Source organism: Podarcis bocagei (genome assembly GCF_964188305.1).
Source record: "Podarcis bocagei genome assembly, chromosome: Z".
In the NCBI taxonomy this organism is placed as follows: Eukaryota; Metazoa; Chordata; class Lepidosauria; order Squamata; family Lacertidae; genus Podarcis; species Podarcis bocagei.
In genome coordinates this window covers 26102048-26122521 of record NC_138140.1, presented here as the reverse complement: position 1 = coordinate 26122521, position 20474 = coordinate 26102048, and the positions used below count along the sequence as shown (strand labels likewise).

The following is a 20474-nucleotide window of genomic DNA, read 5'->3' as shown; positions in this document are numbered from 1 at the left end:
TTGCATGCTGGCGAACTCTGTTTCAATTAGAGCAGTCATCTCCTCCACCTTCCCAAGAACCTGCCTAGGAATGGCCTTCTATACCAGGTGCAAGGAACATTCGGCCCTTCGGATGTTGCTGAACTACAACTCCCATTAGCCCCAGGCAATGGGAGTGATGCAAGTTCCAGTTCATCAACATCTGGAGGGCCAAAGGTTCTTCAATTACAAAGGGAACACCCTTGGATTACTGAGGTCAGCCAACTGGCTCCCTGAAGTGGCAGAAAAGCTTTTTTCCCTATTAACAAAGAAAAGGAAGTTAAGTTCATAGCCCCCTTGCAGAAATACAGAAAGTTGCCTTTTATAGAGTCAGACCACTGGCCCATACAGCGCAATAACTGTTCACTAACCAGCAGAAGCTGTCCAGGATCTCAGGCAGGGGACATTCCCAGCCCAAACTAGAGATTCTGGGCATCAAACCAAGTACTCTGCCACTGAGCTACAGGCTACAGCTCTTTCTCCTTCAAAGGTAATCTTACCCCACCTGTTATTTGATTTTGCCTGTCCACAATGAGTAATCCAATCTTTTGAGTGTATTTACACACACACACACACACACACACACACACACACACACACACACGTGCACACACCCTAAATGCCAAAAAAATACTCTGGCCTGACATTAATTTTTAACCCCACTGCTCTGGCTCTAGTCAAAGACAAGCCTACCCATGTGCAATCTCTTTTCACCAAAGAAGTGTTTTTAAAGAAGCATAAAGCAATGAGAATAAGTGCAGCCCTTTAATCTCCATTAGATGTTTTATGCCGATTCGGCGCCCTGTGATTTAGCGACAGTGAGAGAAAGGCAAATAGAAATTATGCACAGCTGTCTGAAAATGGCAGGACTGACCTGCCCAGCCGGAGCGCTTTGTGCTGCAGAGGCTGTCACCTAGCAACTGGTCCTTGCAGCTGCCAGACTACACAATGGGAGGTTGGGGGAATGGGAATACACACACCAGTCAAAGCCATGAGTTATGGGAAGGAAGCACATGAAGAAGGGAAGGTGGGAGACATTGAATCAAGAAGGTTTTTGTCCTATGGCCTAAATATTGCCCTTGGATAGCCTCTCGTGCTGAGGGTGGGCCTTCAAAACACTTGTGGCTTTGCAGGATGAGACTCTGGGTTTTTATTATTCTTTATTTATTAGCTCTACCACAAATTCGGCTGTCAAAGGAGGCTAACCCATAAAGGCAAATGGAGCACTGCCTCACTAAACAGCCTGCCCTTAGCAAGCTCCCACCTGCTTATCTTCTTACAGTGGTACCTCGGGTTAAGTACTTAATTCGTTCCGGAGGTCCGTTCTTAACCTGAAACTGTTCTTAACCTGAAGCACCACTTTAGCTAATGGGGCCTCCCACTGCTGCTGTGCTGCCGGAGCACAATTTCTGTTTTCATCCTGAAGCAAAGTTCTTAACCCGAGGTACTATTTCTGGGTTAGCAAAGTCTGTAACCTGAAGCGTCTCTAACCTGAAGCGTATGTAACCTGAGGTACCACTGTATTTACAAGCAGTCCAGTGATTGTCCAAGACAGGGGCAGAGGAACTAAAATTGGTTGGTGCTGAATGCTATTTTGCTCTGGCTTTGCCTGTCAAGGGCTTTGTCTCCACTTACTGTTGGGCTCCTTGCCTTCCCCCTTATCATTCCCAATGGGCAATAGGTTGAGTTTTGTCACCATCCTTTTCCTTACTGAGTTCTACAAAGGCAGCACTGAGACCAAGACCCTGAGGAAGACATTATGGTTGGAATTCTTTATGAGAGCTGTGCAATATTTTCTCCAGTCAGTTGTACTGTCTTGGTACTCATGTTTGCCTATAGATTATATATATATTTGCAGTTGTTTACGGCAGTGGTGGCAGCAAAGTGGGCACTGTCAGCTCTTGACCAACACCCATCAGATCAGGAATGATGAAAGTTGTATTCCAATAAAGATCTGGAGGACACCACACTGACTGCACGAATACAGTTTCTAAAACAGGCATCTTGGACCTCATAGCGCTTATAGTCTATATTGTGCCCATCTCTTCCTTGGACCGTGACACTAATTAGCATGCAATGAGGATGATTTGCCAATTGAATACTTAACATTAGTAATTAAGAGGTATCCAAATCCTTGCTATTATGCACAGCTGAGAGTTTGCTTTGCTGCTTAAAAAACTATGCAGAGAACATGCAATCATTGGTGATTATGGGTGATTTGATGGCAAGTCCCTAATCACACCGAAAAACAAGGATTAAAGATCTAGGCTAGCAGCATCAGCAAAACTCCATTTCAAATTTTGAAAAACAAATGATGCCAAAAAGTTAAAAATAAAAATTCCCTACACAGGCAATGAAGCAGTTTGTTGACTGGCATGTTTGGCTATAATAGTCTCATTGCTTTCATTTCATCCTGACATATGCTTGTCCAGATGTAAACCTCAGTGACTGCAGTTGTCTAAAATAATAGAAAATCCATAGTATCATAGAAAGTAATAACACCATATTAAAATTCAGTGAAAACAGTGCCTTAAACTTTCAGCAAGAATTAAGAGATGTAGGCTAGGATGCTTTTAATCCACTGTGAAGCCCACTTGAGCATGCAAAAGTCATATTCATCATAGCTAATATTCTAATTCTAGCCTTTGATACTTCATTTACATGTAATCCTGCAGTCTGCCAGCAGTTGATAAGGTTTCTGATATGGCTGCATTAGGAAGGCGAGAGGAAGTGTTTCAGTCCCATTACAGCTGAGTTGTCCAGAAATGAACTCTCCAGGAAAGCTTTTCAGGTTTAAGAAGTTCACAAATCTTTCAGTATATACTCAAGTAATTTTTAATCTGGGTCAGGATCAGCACCTGGTGTCCCAGGGCAGTTGCCGTCACCCAGCATCCTGGTATGGCCCAGGGCAGCTGCCTGACATGGCCCCTTTTAAGTCTACTGCAATTTAAATTTCCCATAATGGGAAAGTGGGACATTGTCTCAGGACACCATGTGAAATTAAAATGGCAGCTAAGCCATCTTGTAATACACAGTGGACTGTTGCTCTCTTTCTCTAGGTAAGCCCCCCAGGGCCCATTGATGGAGAAAGAGACCCACCAGAGGACACTTTGCTCAGGGCCCCCTCAGGCCTGGAAACCTCAAGCTTGGAGAAAGTGGACAGAGAGAGGTCCCCCGCCCCCATCTCTCATAATATTAGAATCTGATGGGGTTACCCAATGAAACTGAATTCCGGAAGAATCAGAACAGATAAAAGGAGGCACTTCTTCACACAGCACATAGTTAAACCCTGGAATTAGCTCCCACAAGAGTTAGTGATGGCTACACATTTGGGTAGCTTTAAAGAGGGTTGGAGAAATTCATGGAAGGTAAGTAGGATACAGTGGTACCCCGCAAGACGAATGCCTCGCAAGACGGAAAACCCGCAAGACGAAAGGGTTTTCTGTTTTGGAGGCGTTTCGCAAGACGAATTTCCCTATGGGCTTGCATCGCAAGACGAAAGCCCATAGGGAAATGCTGGCGGTCGGGAGCAAAGACTTTCGCCCACAGCCGGCCTTCAGAAGAGGACCTCTTCTGAAGGCCGGCTGGGGGCAAAAGTCTTTGCTCCCCCCCGCCTGCCTTCCCCCCCCCCCCCGCCTGCCCCGGGCGATCTTAAAATGCTGGCGGGCGGGAGCGAAGCGTTCGCTGCTGACCCCCAGCATTTTAAAATCTCCAAGGGACAGCAGAGAAGTCTCTGTCCCGGGGAGATTTTAAAATGCTGGGGGTCGGGAGCGAAGCACTGCCGACCCCCAGCATTTTAAAATCTCCCCGTGTCCCGGGAAGGTTTTAAAATGCTGGGGGTCGGGAGCGAAGCGTTAGCTGCCGACCCCCAGCATTTTAAAATCTCCCCCTGTCCCGGGGAGATTTTAAAATGCTGGGGGTCGGGAGCGAAGCGCTGCCGACCCCCAGCATTTTAAAATCTCCCCGTGTCCTGCCTCCCCCCCCCCCCGCCTGCCCCGGGCGATCTTAAAATGCTGGCGGGCGGGAGCGAAGCGTTCGCTGCCGACCACCAGCATTTTAAAATCTCCAAGGGACAGCAGAGAAGTCTCTGTCCCGGGGAGATTTTAAAATGCTGGGGGTCGGGAGCGAAGCGTTAGCTGCCGACCCCCAGCATTTTAAAATCTCCCCCTGTCCCGGGGAGATTTTAAAATGCTGGGGGTCGGGAGCGAAGCGTTAGCTGCCGACCCCCAGCATTTTAAAATCTCCCCGTGTCCCGGGCGCCCCACTTCGGAAAGCTGTTCCGAAGTGGGGAGGGGGGGCGGGGACACCTGCCCCAGCTGCCCCACTTCGGAAAGCTGTTCCGAAGTGGGGCGGGGGGGGCGGGGACTCCTGCCCCAGCCGCCCCACTTCGGAAAGCTGTTCCGAAGTGGGGAGGGGGGGCGGGGACACCTGCCCCCGCCGCCCCACTTCGGAAAGCTGTTCCGAAGTGGGGAGGGGGGGTGGGGACACCTGCCCCAGCCGCCCCACTTCGGAAAGCTGTTCCGAAGTGGGGAGGGGGGGTGGGGACACCTGCCCCAGCCGCCCCACTTCGTAAAGCTGTTCCGAAGTGGGGAGGGGGGGTGGGGACACCTGCCCCCGCCGCCCCACTTCGGAAAGCTGTTCCGAAGTGGGGAGGGGGGGTGGGGACACCTGCCCCAGCCGCCCCACTTCGTAAAGCTGTTCCGAAGTGGGGAGGGGGGGTGGGGACACCTGCCCCAGCCGCCCCACTTCGTAAAGCTGTTCCGAAGTGGGGAGGGGGGGTGGGGACACCTGCCCCAGCCGCCCCACTTCGGAAAGCTGTTCCGAAGTGGGGCGGGGGGCGGGAACACCTTCTGAAGGCTGACGGGGGGCAAAAGTCTTTGTCCCCCCTGCCTGCCTTCCCAGGGGCTTTTAAATCGCCCCGGACAGCGGAGAAGTCCTCCGCTGTCCCAGGGTTTTTTAAAATGCTGGGGGTGGGAAGAAAAGCCCTTGTCCCCCCCCCCAGCCTTCAGAAGAGGTCCGGGGGCAGACTGTCCCCGGACCTGGTCCGAAGGCGGTTTCCCTAGGAACGCATTAATTGATTTTCAATGCATTCCTATGGGAAACCGTGCATCGCAAGACGAAAAAACCGCAAGACGAAGAGACTTGCGGAACGAATTAATTTCGTCTTGCGAGGCACCACTGTAATAGTTACTAGCCAAGATGATGGACGTTTTAAAAACTGGTTGCTTCAAGACCATTTATGGTGAAAAGCAGTCTGTAAATATTGGAAGTAAATAAATAATTGACCCCACCCTCATTTACTGTTCCAACCAGGTTTTTTGTTTGGTTGATTGGCTTTTCATTTTTTGCACATGTCTTGATTTTTTGACAAACAGCCAACAAAGCAACCTAGAGCATGCAGTAAATCAAAATATAAAAAGATCAGATCAGTAGAAGCTTCCATAAGTTCTTAGACCAAGATCAAGAAAGCCTAATGCAAAAAAGTTTGGCAGAAAAGTAAAAGAATGTGCATCCCAGAAATTCACCAAGTGCATAAGAATCCTCTTCGTGGAGCCATGAAATGTTGGAGGACAGTACGAATACATTTATTTGTATTCACATAGCTTAGAAATAGGGAACATAGAATTACACCAAGCATTCCAGCCAGCTTTTTTTTTAAAAGATGCATATTTCACTGTCCAAGCAAATACTTTTATTTACATAAGTTAGTCAAAAAGGAGAAGGAATGGAAAGACTGTGCCATTTGCCCTTCTACCAGACATGGTATCTGAGGTCAAGTCCCTCTACCAGGCTCTTGAGCCTTCAAGCCCATCAGCACATGGTAGGGACTGATGTCTGTAGATTGCCAAGAGAAGAACAAGCTTTTTCAGGCCCTGCCAGTGGACCAGATATCAGCTAAGTGGCAGAGAACAGATGGCGAGGGATGGGGATGGAAACGAAGGACCTCACCGTCCTGTTCTCCCCTGCTGCCCTGCAGGCAGACTGGCTGCATAATTATTCCTGTGGAGTCAATACCACTTATTATTTCCATTGTTCTTCATGGAGCAGAGCTGCAAAAGCTGTGACCTTCTGCACTGCTCCAGCTGCTGTATATTTGCACTCCGTGTGTGTGTGTGTGTGTGTGTGTGTGTGTGTGTGTATTCCTCTGTGTATGTAATATAAACTGCCCCCCCTCAAACTGGTTTTAAATTATCTTCCATTTTGCAAAGTAGGATATAATAGAAAAGTCATGATTCATTGAAAAAGATCTGCTCCCTGGTGGTGCCATTTTAAATCTCTCTACACCATTTTACAATCGATATTATCCCTGATATCAGTGGCTTGAGCTGAAAAACAACAGACTCCTAATATATTAGATACCAAACCTGGCCAATCCAACCTTCCTTATGATCCCTATGATCCTCTGGCCAAGCCCATATTTCTCTCTGGATTTGGGGACCTTGCCTACTTTCAAGGATGCAACATTTGGTCCCCTCATCAGTATGAGCTAGCAGGAATGGCCATCATCCCTGACCATTGGTTATGCTAGTGGAGGCTTATGGGAGTTGTTGTCCAACAACATCTTGAGGGGACCAGGTTAGCTGCCCCTGAACTACTGAATACCCGCATGTCAATGTGTAGCCAATGTGATGGGTCTGAAGCAATCATGTTAGGCGTTGTTTCTTGAAGAATGGCACTACCATAGTTCTTGAAACAATGGTTTCATTTGTATTTGTACTTTCTGTGGAAACGGCTGTTCACTAACTTTTCTTCTTCTTCCACTGCTTGAACTATCTCACTTCACACATCATCTAAGCAAAGGTGGCAAATTCACAGAGTTCTGCAGAATCTAGCAGTGACCTAGCCTTGGTACACATTTGCATTTGCTTCTCTAGCAGGTATCTGGAGTTCACCTATCACCTGCCACATTACATCCTTGTAGAGGCAAAGACTGCTAGAGGGAAACATTCTAACAGGGCTAGGAATTCTCTGGTGTGTAAAACCACAAATGTCCTGACACATGAATATAACTTCATTGGAAAAGACAGTTAACATTTAGAAGCAGCAGCAGCACTTAGCTAAAGACTTGGGAAAATAAAAGCTATGGAACAACAGGCCAATGTTCCTCCTCCCCCTTTTGTTTTTGTGCATATGATAACCTTACCCCAAATATGGATCTTATATGTGCAGAAGGAGCAAATAACCTGTCCATTAAGAGAGAATTAAGCACGTTTCACAGATGAAAAGAGCCTGCTAGACCAGGCTGATGGCCTATCTAGTCCAGCATTCTGTTCTCACAGTGACCACCTAGATGTGCATGGGAAACCCTCAAGTAGGAATCAAGCATCTTCCTCTCCTGTGGTGTCAAACAGTCGGTATTCAGAAGTGTTACTGCATCTGACCATGACCTTGGGGAATGTGGATATATATGTGGAATTTTGTCCAGTCTCTGGTTATTATGCATAATCTCCAGCAGGCCCTGCACAACATGCAGATCCTGAGTGCATGCTGTACATTCTCAAGCCATTACTTATAACCCAATGGAACCATTCAATTGATGAGCAAGTCAAGAACTTGAGATGTTCAGGCTGTCAGAGGTTAGGAAAAAGAATGCAACTTTAGGGAGATTTCTTGAAGCTAATAATAATAATAATAATAATAATAATAATAATAATAATAATAATAATTTTTTCATACCCCGCCCATCTGGCTGGGTTTCCCCAGCCACTCTGGGCGGCTTCCAACAAAATATAAAAAATACCATAAAACATCAGACATTAAAGACTTCCCTAAGCAGGGCTGCCTTCAGATGTCTTCTAAAAGTCAGATAGTTGTTTATTTCCTTGACATCTGACAGGAAGGCATTCCACTGGGTGGGCACCACTACCGAGAAGGCCCTCTGCCTGGTTCCCTGTTACTTCACTTCCTGCAGTGAGGGAACCACCAGAAGGCCCTTGGAGCTGGATCTCAGTGTCTGGGCTGAACGAAGGGGTTGGAGACGCTCCTTCAGGTCTCCAATGATGCCAGTAAACCAGTTGGTCATGTGGAACTCTTTTGATGCCCTTTAAAAAAAATTCCACGTCAGGCCTGCTCACTAATGTGAGCAATTAGTACATTGGCTCTGTGAGCTTTATGTCACTTTAGTCCCTAGTTGACTCCCCTTGCCCTCCGTTGCACACAAGTCGGAACAAAGCTGTAAAAATATTTGTACTCCAAAGTCTGTGAGGGAAGGCAACATTGTCAGTTTGGCTGAGCAGAAGTTTTGTGGGCAGGGGAAGTTTTGTCGGAAGGAGAAGTTTTGTGGAACAGATGTGGACGGGGAAGAGGACCTAGGACAGGGGTCTGCAACCCGCGGCTCCGGAGCCGCATGTGGCTCTTTTACACCTTTGCCGCGGCTCCGGGGCGGATACTAGCGAGGGGAGGAGGTGCATTGTGCGCACGACACTCCCCACTGTGGCGGGTGCTGTACTGGCTGTGACGTCGCATAGGGACGGTGCGTGCATTAGTCACGCACCGTCCCAACGTCACCTTCCCGCCCGCCCGCCCGCTACATTGTAAGGGGCATGTACGCTGGTCACTGCATTGAAAGGGGGCATGTACGCTGGTCACTGTTTTGAAGGGGAGTAAAGAACACACACACAAAAATAGGTAACTTGTTAATTTAACGTTTAAAGAACGTTAAAGAAATAATAAAAAGTGACAAAAAAGTTATTTTTATAATGACGAGTTTTGCGGCTCCCAGTTTTTTTTTCTTCGGAAACGGGTCCAAGTGGCTCTTTTTGTCTTAAAGGTTGCAGACCCCTGACCTAGGAGGTAGGGAAGTCAAAGGGCAGGGAGTCCAGAGGGTCCTAGATCAGCTCACCTCGAAGTCCTTTTCCTCATTTTGAAAACTATCCTAAAGAAAGGCGCATTTTATTTGAATGCATGTATATAGCTAGCTAGAGAGAGAGTTTGGCATTCGCATTATGGAGAAGGGCCACAGTTCAGCACTAGAGATTCCACTTTGAAAGCAGAAAACCCCAGGTTCAAACCCTGGCATCGCCAGGTAGGGCTGAAAAAGATTCCAGCAGTACTGGAGTACTGCTGTCAGTCAGCGTAGACAATACTGACCTAGATGGACCAATGGTATGAGTCAATATAAGGCAGCTTCCTATGCTCTGTTTTAAAATTTTATTTCTGGACTTCATTCAGATTGCTGGACATGTGCGTTCTCAGTCCCTTGTGTGTGTTCAGTCTAAGGGCTCATCCACACATCAGCTTGTTGCCCTCTGCTTTCCAAGGAAAAATCTGCTCTTTAGTGATAGATTGGAATAAATGGCAACCCGGGTGAAACTGGATTGAACACTAAAGAGCAGTTATCCCCAGGGGAAAGCAGTGGGACCAGAGGAAGTGTGGATTAGCCTTCAGTTACCAATGAAGTACAGTGCAAAAGGAATTGCATCCACATTCCTTTTTGCACTCTAATTTATCTGCACGCACTAGAAGCAGCAGGGTGGGGCTGAGGAGAGTGAGAGAGTGAGTGAGAGAGAGAGTGAGAGAGAGAGAGAGATAACCAATGAACAGCAGGACACTTTAAACCTTCAGGAAACTGTCCATGTGCCAATTCCAGACGTACTTTTGGAAAATATCAGTAATAAACCCAAAGGAAAGAGGAGCATGACATTTTCAGCTGACTCCTCCACAGCAATAATGGGATGCAATATGCCGGGGAATCTGTTCACCCCAAATGATCTCTACCCATTCCTCCAACTCACTTTGTTTCTAGACAGACAGCAACCTATTTTGCTTTAAAACGTTCTGACTAGTGTGAAGCCTGAGAACTGTTGAGACTGTACCCTAAAGCCAAAATAATACTCTGGTACAATCTGCCTGCATTGTTTATTTCAAAGTGTGTGGTGGCAGCAGCAGCAGCAGCAGCAGCAGAGGGAGAATCCTTTGGAGAATATTCACAGTTCAGTGGTGCTCAGGACAGTGGTGTTGGTGCATCTGTTTTCCTCCAATGGTTGGCTGCATTCTCCCGCCTGATACTAATACCAGTGACAATTTAGTAACATAACCACTGGCATGAAAAATCTGGCTTCTATAGGAACAGATGGTGGCCACTTTGGCAGGTTAATTTTAGGCTTCAGTAGATGTTCACTTAGTCAGCATGGCTTTAGTATCAGAGAAGGAATATGGAAAAACATGGGTAAGGGAAACGAGAAGAGGATATTGCAACAGATTATAAAATTGTAGAGTGTGAAGGGGCTAAGGCTGCAATCCTGTGCCTGCTGACTAGGGAATAATTCTGATGAAACACAGCGAGAGTTACTTCTGGGGAAATATGCTTAGGATTGCACTCTGCAGCTTTCAAATATCTGAAGGATGTTCAGCTAAGGATTCCCTGTTTTTCATCAACTACATTTAAATGTAGTTAGCATATTGAACCATGGGCATAGCCAGGCTTTGTATTTGGGGATGGCTTTATGTTGGGGGTGCAGAATCTCAGTTAGTTAAATATTTTTATTGATTTACTTGATTTAGGGGGGGGGGGCAGCTGCCCCTACCCCACCCCCCTTAGCTGCCCATATATTGAACATACTCGGTTGACGGGTATATCTACATACTAGATTCACTCATTCTTTTTCCCAGGGACAAATAAGGAGGTTTCAAAAGGAGGTTAATGTGATTTTCTGACAGCTTTCTCCAACATGGTACCCTTTGGGTGAAGAACAGTTTTCTTTCAGCATCAGCCAGCATGTTCAGGCATAAGGTGGGGAAGGCTGAATATGTATGTGGGAGAAAGGAAGGAAGTTTTATACTGATTCAGACCACTGTTCACCTAGGTCAGTATTATGCTGTCTCACAACCAGTGGCGGAGCTTCAAGCTCTGGCGTGGGGGGGGGCGGAGAGCAGGCGGAGGTGTGGCTGGCACGCTTCCTGGGGGCATGGCTTGCTGCTCACAGGGGCGTGGCACACATCCTGGGGTGTGATGCACTGCCTGCAGGGGCATGGCACGCATCCTGTGAGTGTGGCACACTGCCCAAAGGGGCATGGCACATGTCCTGGGGGCATGGCACGCTGCCTGAGGGTGTGGTGCCCAGCATGGGGGGGCAGGTGCGATGGCACCCCACCGGGATTGTGCTGCCGGGGGTGGTACGCACCCCCCGCACCCCTGTTCCTCCGCCAGTGCTCACAACAGTGATTTCAGACAGGGATGGATCCCATATCTAACTGGTGATTGAAGCTGGGACCTGATTTGCTTGCACAGGATGTAATGATGACTACTAGTGTGGATGACTTTAAGGAGAATTAGATAAATTCGGAGTGGAGAAGTCTGTCAATATGCCTCTAAAAACCAGCTGATTGGAATCACAAGTTGGAAGAACACTGTTGCACTTAGGTCCCACTTGCAGGTTTCCTATGGGCATCTGCTTGGCCTCTGTGAGAATAGGATGCTGGACTAGATATTCCTTTGGCTTGATCCCGCAGAGCTCTCCTTATGTTCTTATGCCAAGCAGGTACTCTACCAGTGAGCTAGGACCCTTCCCTAGAGCCACCTGTGACGCAGTTGTGAAGGAAGCTAACTTATGCCAACTTATGCCAGACTGTGTACACGTGGCATTTTATTCTAGAACAAATTGGAGACTCAGTACTTGCTTTTTCGATATAGTCTACACACAATCTAGATATATTGCATAATTTTATTTATTTATTTGCTGAATTGCGCCTGAAAAGCAGTTCAAGAAACTGGTTTCATTTAAAAAACAAAACTTCTTGCAAACTGATTCTGCATTATGCTGCACTGTAATTTGAAAACAGATGTAGGATGTCCCGACAAAGTGTGTGTGTGCACAAGAGTATATCCAATGACACTGGGTGGTTGTACACCAATACTACAAACCCCACTTCCTACTTCATTCACCTGGGAGATGTGCAGGGTGCAAAAGGCAAGGATAACTTAATCAAGGGGCGAGTTTTCAAACAAGTGACAAGTAGCCACACCCATCCTTGAAGATGGCAGGACCTAGAATCAATCTAGATTGAAAGCAGCATGTTAAAGAAAAACATGAATTATTTTGGACTGATATTACACAGCTTCAGTGTAGACACGAGCATCATGTGACCAAGGCAGCTTACCTGCACACCCATCATGTGAGTAGGGCTTGCTTATGATCAAGTGGCAGGAGTGGATGTGGGATAGAAAATGAGACCTTCCAAACAGGACACTGTCTCAATTTAGGAAGGAGTTCCAATCCTGGCTTCTAAACTGACTGAAGACTCCAGATAGCATGTGGGAGAGGAGAAGACACCAGTGTTGTAACAGGTCTCCCATTCTGAGGCTCGCTGGTTAAGAATTTGATGGTGTTTTTAAGTACCGTATTTTTTGCTCTATAAGACTCACTTTTCCCCTCCTAAAAAGTAAGGGGAAATGTGTGTGCGTCTTATGGAGCGAATGCAGGCTGCGCAGCTATCCCAGAAGCCAGAACAGCAAGAGGGATTGCTGCTTTCACTGCGTGGCGATCCCTCTTGCTGTTCTGGCTTCTGAGATTCAGAATATTTTTTTTTCTTGTTTTCCTCCTCCAAAAACTAGGTGCGTCTTGTGGTCTGGTGCATCTTATAGAGCGAAAAATATTTGGAGCAAATGCCACACAATTCTACGTGTGTATTTCCTTCCACTCTTTGTACTGTTGTGAAACTTTGGAGGTCTTGGGGGCATTTGAACAAAATGGTCTTACCTGCTTTCCATCCAGCGTGTACAGCTTTTTGACGACTCCTGTTTCCAGCTTTATGGCTTCTGTGATATCGGTGAGAACTTGCTCAAAGGAATGTGCCGTCTTCTTATTCAGCAGCACACGGACAGCCTTCCTGGGTTTCACCCCACTCCGAATGATGGTCACCAGCTTGGGGCGCACAAAATCCTTGTTCTCCCTGGCCTGGCCACTGTTGCTACTGGCCAGGGACTGAGGCGCTTTCATGTTGGCGGAGGTTTTCACATTGACAGACCAGTTGGGGTTGACATTCTTGGTATACTCCACTTTCTTAAAAAAGTTGTCAGATGAACATACGTAACTTTCGCCTTTTGAGAACGGAAAAGAGAGAAGGGGTTAGAAAACATCAGTGACAATATAGCAATGGGGTATTTCAAATAAAATTAGAGCCAGAGGAAGAGAAGTTCCTCCTGTAATCACATTTCTTAAACACAGATGGATTTCTAAAACAGTGGGAAGTGCCCACTGGGCATTATCAATTTATCAACCTTCCTGATACAGCAACAGTTATTCCAGGAGAGGGCCCAGTATTTATGTAATTTTAAAGGCTGTAGTAGCAGGAGCAGAGGTGGGCAAAATTCACCCTCCCCTTCAGCAGTACCAGAAATACCTCCCTCCTTCCTCTCTCTCACACATTCTATTCCAGAGGTGGGGAATGTTTGGCCCATGGATGAAATTTGGCTGACCAGCCCACCCTCCCTCCCTTGCAATTGCTGCTGTGATGGCCCACACCAGAATTCAGATTCCTCTGTTGAGGCACCAAGAGAGGAGTGATTTTTGCACCCCACCCCCCACCAGCTTAGCCAACCCCTAGGTACAACAACAATGAATGTCATTTTCACTGCTCCCCAACAACCCATTCTGCACATGGGTGCTTCTGTGCCCTCATGATTCCGCCATGAAAACTGCAGGAAAGATCTGCACGCTGGCATACCGCTCCAGATTTGTTCACTTTACTTCTGTGATTTTCCAGGTAAAGAGGGCTGCAACCTTCCTGCAAACACATTCCACCCACCCCCTTGGAATCAAATAACATGGAAATGAGCTTTGAGTATGCTCTGTGTTCCATTAGTTTTCCGGAAGTGGCTCTTAGGTGATGTGAAAGCTCAAAAATAATGTGGAAATGAACAGAGAAGCATCAGGGAAATGGAATAAACTGCCAAGTGAATGCAGCCCAGGTGTGGAGCAGCAGGTAAGAGCAGGGCTCTGATACACCATCCATTCCCTCCCCCTCATTCTGCCTTTTCACTTTATTTCCTTTCCCCTCTCTTCACCCCTCTTTGTCCCCTCCCTAGTCTCCCCATTTGGACTTAGAAGACAGTTTCCAATGGGACATACGTAAAAATATATAAAACTAATAGTTGTTCAGTGGATGCAGTGTGTGTGTGTGTGTGTGTGTGTGTGTGTGTGTGTGTATTAAGAAGATTAACACTTTCCTTCCCAACTGCAACCCCCACCATAGCTGTCAACGTTTCCCTTTTTTAAAGGGAAATTCCCTTATTCCGAATAGGATTTTCCCTTAAAAAAAGGGGAAAGTTGACAGCTATGACCCCCACACTCACCCAAAATTGCTTCCAGATTATAATTAGGTTTAACAAACAACTTCCATTGACACCAATTTAAACTTAATGCACACTTGACCATTTTAAGCACAATATAACACTGATTAAGCAGCCATTAAACACTGAAACAGCAGCGCGAGAAAGGTTTTAAAAATGCAGCAACCAAAAAAAAAAAGTTAACTACAGCAATTAAAAGCAGTTCCAAAAGGGAGCAACCATTTATGCAAAAAAAAACCTTCCCCCAAAGAACAAGTTTAGAATACTATTAGAGTTAAGGTGATATGAGACATGCAGTCTCATACACAATGGGACAAACAGTCAAGACCAGGGGAGGAACATTGTTTGATTGTCTGAGGTGGTTGTGATGTCACGGAACATTCATAAACATCTGAAGTGCTAAGGAAAAGGCTTTTATTTAAACACACATCTTTACAGAATAAAAGAGTTATAGAGCTGGAAGGACCCCGAGGGTCATATAATCCAACCCCCTGCAATGCAAGAATCTCAATTAGATCATATATGACAGATGGCCAGCCAACCTCTGCTTAAAAGCCTCCAAGGAAGAAGAGTCCATCACCTCTTGTGGGGGTCTGTTCCAGACTCATTTTCCTAATTGCTGAGTGCATTTAATGTAACTATAAAGAGGAACAGTATTTCAACAAAAAAGGAGCTGTTATCCATATTTTAGTAAGAAACTACTTTCAAAACATTCCTCAAAGGATTACAACCAACAGAATAGTTGCCAAGAGGATACTATCCCAGATCAAAAATGAGACACTTGTTATCATGTACAATAAGAAATTCTTATATACATAAAGGGAGAGAATCTGTCTCTCTGATTTGCTTCTTGCAGGAACAGCTATTCTGATGAAAACTGGAGCCATAGAAAGATGTCTCTGCTACACTGTTGAATCTACTGAAAGAGATATGACCTTGAGGCAACTGCAATCAAACAACCTGTCAACTAATACTACGGCTGTCAATGATATAATTACTTCTCTACATTGCAACATATCTAACAAACCAACACCTTATGCTCACTCATCACATGGGAAAAATTAGACCATGCCCAAAGTCAACAGACAAGCTAGAATAAAAATCAATAATTTAAAATTAATTTCAGCCTTCCAGTTTAAGAGCTGTGATCATATCACTGACTATAGCAACAATCCTATGCACATTAATTTATTTCGGCCTACTTCTGAGTAAACAAACACCAGATTAGGATGCCTAGTATGTTTTGCATCACTGCTGAATTTTGTTCTCAGAAGAATCCCAAATGATTTTTCACATGCATAACCAGGCACGGTTTCCACTGGTGCCTTCCAGATGTTGCTGGATTGCAACCCTAAATCTGGAGGACACAATGCAGGAATATATAGAGGCCAAAGCACAGAAACACCCTGGTTGAAGGAAGACTTCAACCAAAACTCTTTCTGCCCCTACCATTGGTAACCAGGAGTCAGAGTCTTCTCCAGATCATAGAGCCACAGTCTGAACCAGAAGGATAAAGGCATGCTGCTACAGGATAAGCCTCTGGGGTCTGTCCCTCCAGCCCAAGAATGTGGCACTAATGGCCTCAGACTTGGATTACTCCATTAGAGACAAGCCACCAGGACCAGAGACCCCTACATTTCTGCCTTAGTAGGAGACTACAGGAGAGGGCTAGGCCCCTTTAATTAAAGGAGAACCTTCTAGTGCAAGTGGGGAAACAATTGGGATTTTTTTTGCTGAAGCAATGTCAGAACTCTGTGCTCCTTGAATCTTGCATCTAGAATGAACCTTGCCCTGCCCTGGCCCCTGGCTCTCTCCTCATCACAGAGCCAGTGGCCTACATTCAAGTATTATTGTCATAGAGAAGGGTAGGGAACATCAGTCCCAGGGGGTGTATGTAGACCTCTATTCATCCCTTAGGGCTCTTCCCCATGCCACCTCCCTCAATCTTCTCTGCTCTGTGCTCTACTTAAGTGAGAGCTTTTGCCTGGCTGGAATCTGTCACTGAACCTTTGTAATGCCTCCTGCTTGTTGGGATAAAGAGATGTGAGTGTGCAGAACCTCTGCCTTTTGCCTGGCTGTACAGAGGTAAGTGCCTACATTGCTCTGCCTACTTTTCCCTCTGGCCCCACCCACCTTAGGCAGGACCTCAGGTTTTTCCCACTCCTGTCATACACAACTGGTGGATTAAGGCAAGAATCTATTTCATAGAATATTAAGAGTTGAAGGGAGGCTTCTAGGCTGTCCAGATTAACCTCCTGGAGCCACTGCTGGAATTGTAGCTAAAGATGGATTTGTGATGGACCTTTAGCCAGTTCATTAACTTTGTATTTCAGGTGTCACAAGACTCTTTGGAGGGTTTTTTGCAATAGCAGACCAGCAGGGAATTTCAGACCTCTGGAATCTCATTAACTTTGAAAGGGAACATCTAGGGAATGTAACTGATATCTTAATATCTGTTGATGGCTGAGATCTGCAGGTCCAGGACATCTTTTCAGCTGGAACTTGCTGGAACTCAATTCCGGCCCCTCTCAGGTGGGCACCATTATCATTCTAAAAGAACAAGGGAGGTGTTCATGATGAGTTCCAGCACCTCTTTTTCTAGAAAAATAGCACCATGCAGGTCTATTGTGTGCTAAGAAATACTGGTGCATTAAAAGAATATGTATGTTTTCACATCAGCAGAGGATGAAACAGAAGACAACTTGTGTAAAATAAACCAATTGCAGCAGAAAGGAAAATATCAGATGAAAACCTGAGTGAATGTCAGAATCAATTAAGGCCCTTTTGTACATCCCTTCTGTGAACCCCAAAAGCTGATTCGCATCATGATCTTCAGAAGGAAAAAGAAGTCCATCTTCTACAGCAAAAGATGAGCAGGTGTCACTGGATAAGGAATGCATTCACTTCTGCACTAGGTCCAGACAAGTCTTCATCAGCCTGGTTCCCTCTTGATATTTTGGACTACAATTCTCCTTATTGAGGGTCACTAATTAATGCTGACTTCTTTTTTCTTCACTGTTTCCTCAAAGCACCCTCCCCAAGAGCCTGTGTCCTTGCATGTCCTTAGGTGTTTACAGAAAGCTCAGGATGCTGAGTAGGGGAAGCTTATTTCACTCAGCATATGGCAAGGTTTATAGCACAAGGAAGCCTCTAATAAGCTTAAAGCAAATGAATGAATAGCACTTACTTATTCTATTGTTTCTACAGCACTAATGCTCATACAACAGCATAGGTGAGCTGGTGTGGAGGAAATGCATTTATATATTTAGTCATGTTCGTGTGTGTGTTTTACTCCATCTTCAGTCAAGCAAACCTTCCTTCTCCCTTTCTCCTTGGAGGGTGTAAAATCTGTTCAACATCTCTGCCAAGCTGCTAGGCTTTCCATAATGAACATTTTATTGTTGCTTTAATTGAGTCACTGTTGTTTCTGCTTGGATTTTACAAATGGAATTTTATGGAACTAAATTGCATATATTTTAAATCACTTCTGCTTGTAAATTTTCTTGAACAGGGAGTCGATGGATCAAGGCAATCATTCAATCAATCAGCACATGGTACTAGAATACCCTAATGGTATGCAAATTGTCAGTTCAGGAGAACTGGGAATCAAGTGGATTGGTGAGAATGAGTGACAAAAATACCCTTGAAGGGGAGTGGGAAATATGTGTCAACTTTCCCCCGCCCACCCAATGATATTTACAGCAGAGACGTAATCCTATCCACGGACCATATGCAACACCATTCAAGATGCTGAAATTCTTTTACTACTCAGTGCAATACCAGAAGTGTAACAGGCAAGTCTGACTTTGACAACTTTAAGTGGCTGTACCGTGATTCAAGAAACACACCCTAAATATTAATTGCAATGCCATAAACATTATGCTTCTGAGTACCAGTTGCTGAGAATCACAGGTGAGAAGAGTGCTGCTGTGTTCAGATTCTGTTTGTGGGCTTATCATGTAGGCATCTGGTTGGAAATTGTGAAAACAGGATGTTGGACTACAGTGGTACCTTGGGTTACAAACACCTCAGGTTATAAACACTTCAGGTTACAGACTCCGCTAACCCTGAAGTAGTACCTCGGGTTAAGAACTTTACTTCAGGATGAGAACAGAAATCACACGCCGGCGGTGCGGCAGCAGCAGGAGGCCCCATTAGCTAAAGTGGTACCTCAAGAACGGTTTCAGGTTAAGAACGGACCTCCAGAATGAATGAAGTTTGTAACCAGAGGTACCACTGTATATGGACCATTGGCTGATCCAGCAGGGTTACCTATTTGCTTTGTTTTGTTCCTAGCTTGTATGTAGCTAACCACTCAGACAACCAGACTGCTTGTCTGGTGAAGAAGAAGGAGGAGGAGGAGGAGGAGGAGGAGGAGGAGGTGGTTATTATTTATACCCTGTCCATCTGGCTAGGTTTCCCCAGCCACGTTAAAAACTTCCCGATACAGGGCTGCCTTCAGGTGTCTTCAAAAAGTTGTGTAGTTCTTAATCTCCTTGACATCTGATGGGAGGGTGTTCCACAGGGAGGGCGCTCCCAAGAGATATTACCAAAACTCCTCCACCCTCCACAAGCTCAGAAGTCTGAGTCTTGGGGGACTGTGACACTTACCTCCAATACAAGGCAAATGTATTTGGTTGTCTTAGATATCAACTGAAAACCAGTTCCCCACTACATGAATGATCCTACCTGACGTCTTTTTGTACATCTATGATGAGGAGAACATTTCTTAACGTTCACTTCTGCTATTATTATTATTATTAGTAGTAGTAGTAGTAGTAGTAGTAGTAGTAGTAACAAACATTACATCCCACATTACATCCAAACTTGGGAGAAGCTGCCATCAACCTGTAGTATGTTCTGAAACCACTGTTTAAGCAAATCACTTATTCCTGAGTTTGGAGGTAACGGAAAACTATGGTTTGCTTAAAAGTGGAAGTTAAAGTTTCTGATCTCCTTTTGGTGGTTTTTAAGAGAGGAGTGGGAGGGATCATGCAAGCCATTCTATCACAGGTCCATTTGCAATATCATGGTTGCCTATTAGGTCTGAATTGGCTCTGTGACTCTGGAATGATTGTCCAGCTTGTATTTCTATTCAAGTCAGAGGAGAATTCTGTTCCTTTTTCTCTCCCGCTTGATTTTTATGTTGTGAACTGCCTGTTTGGTTGAAGGATGGTATACAAATGAATGAATGAATGGAGAAGCACCAGCTGGATGGGAAGGAAGGAGAGCAGAGCGTTAGAAGATAATGGCTGGGAGGAATTAGAGCTTATTAAATCTTGGCTGGGGAAATGGCTCATCTTAATGAAATCTGATTTGAGCCTGGCAGAACTCAAAACATTACTACTATTGGGTTGGTGCTAGACTGCCTCCAGACCACTCTCAACCTAATTCTGCCCCACGGGAGATGGAGGAGATGAAGAAAGAGCAGACCCGGGGTCTGCATCTTTTCTTAGGATTTTCGAGCTTTTGAAAGGGAAAAGCACACTCTGATTATGACATAGTTATGACATAGTTGCATACTTCCCTTTTAAACACTGATAGCACCTGTGCTCTATAACCAGATGTCTTCGTTGTGTTGTTTTTGATGCTTGCTAAAAATGCTTTTGTTTAGGCAAGGCAGACATTCTTAAACTCTCTTGATTTTATATATGCAGTAGAACCTCGGTTGTCGAACGTAATCTGTTCCGGAAGACCTTTCGACTTCCGAAACATTCGACAACTGAGTTGCAATGGGCGGTTGGCAATTTCAATGGAGAAAATTGAGAAGCGTGCCTCAGAAGCTGGTTGGCATCCAAGACGCATTCGAAAACGGAAGCATTCACTTCCAGGTTTTCGGCATGATTTCGTGTTCCAAATCATTCAGCTTCAGAGACGCTTCAGAGACCGAGGTTCCACAGTATACTGAGAGTTTTATTATGTTTGCTCACCTGCTTGTTTTGATAGTCTGTAAATCCTATTGGTATTTTCCTGTAAACATTTTTTACTATTTTATATAAACACGGTCCTTTTCTTTCTGGGGATACTGAACCTCCCCCCACCCACATATTAAAAGTGTGGTGCTTACTGTAACAACTTCATGGTGAGTGCCGTGTAAACCAATTGCAGACTTTTGTTTTATTTTATTAAGTAGCCTATAAATTTTGTTACATATGTAAAAGCGCTG

The 20474-nt window shown here is 45.3% G+C and overlaps 1 protein-coding gene and 1 long non-coding RNA gene across 2 annotated transcripts in view; one reads left to right on the top strand and one right to left on the bottom strand.

Annotated features, from left to right (window-relative positions):
• LOC308578785 (neuronal migration protein doublecortin-like) overlaps positions 1-20474 on the bottom strand; it is an 81975-nt gene that overhangs the window by 46881 nt on the left and 14620 nt on the right. The window contains exon 3 of the mRNA XM_081179351.1: positions 12717-13057. Coding sequence (XP_081035477.1) covers positions 12717-13057 — 341 coding nt within the window. The remainder of the gene's footprint in view (positions 1-12716; positions 13058-20474) is intronic.
• On the top strand, positions 611-15428 carry LOC308578816. The gene is made up of 2 exons (XR_014004136.1): positions 611-1045; positions 15165-15428. It is a non-coding gene; the product is annotated as an uncharacterized lncRNA (long non-coding RNA).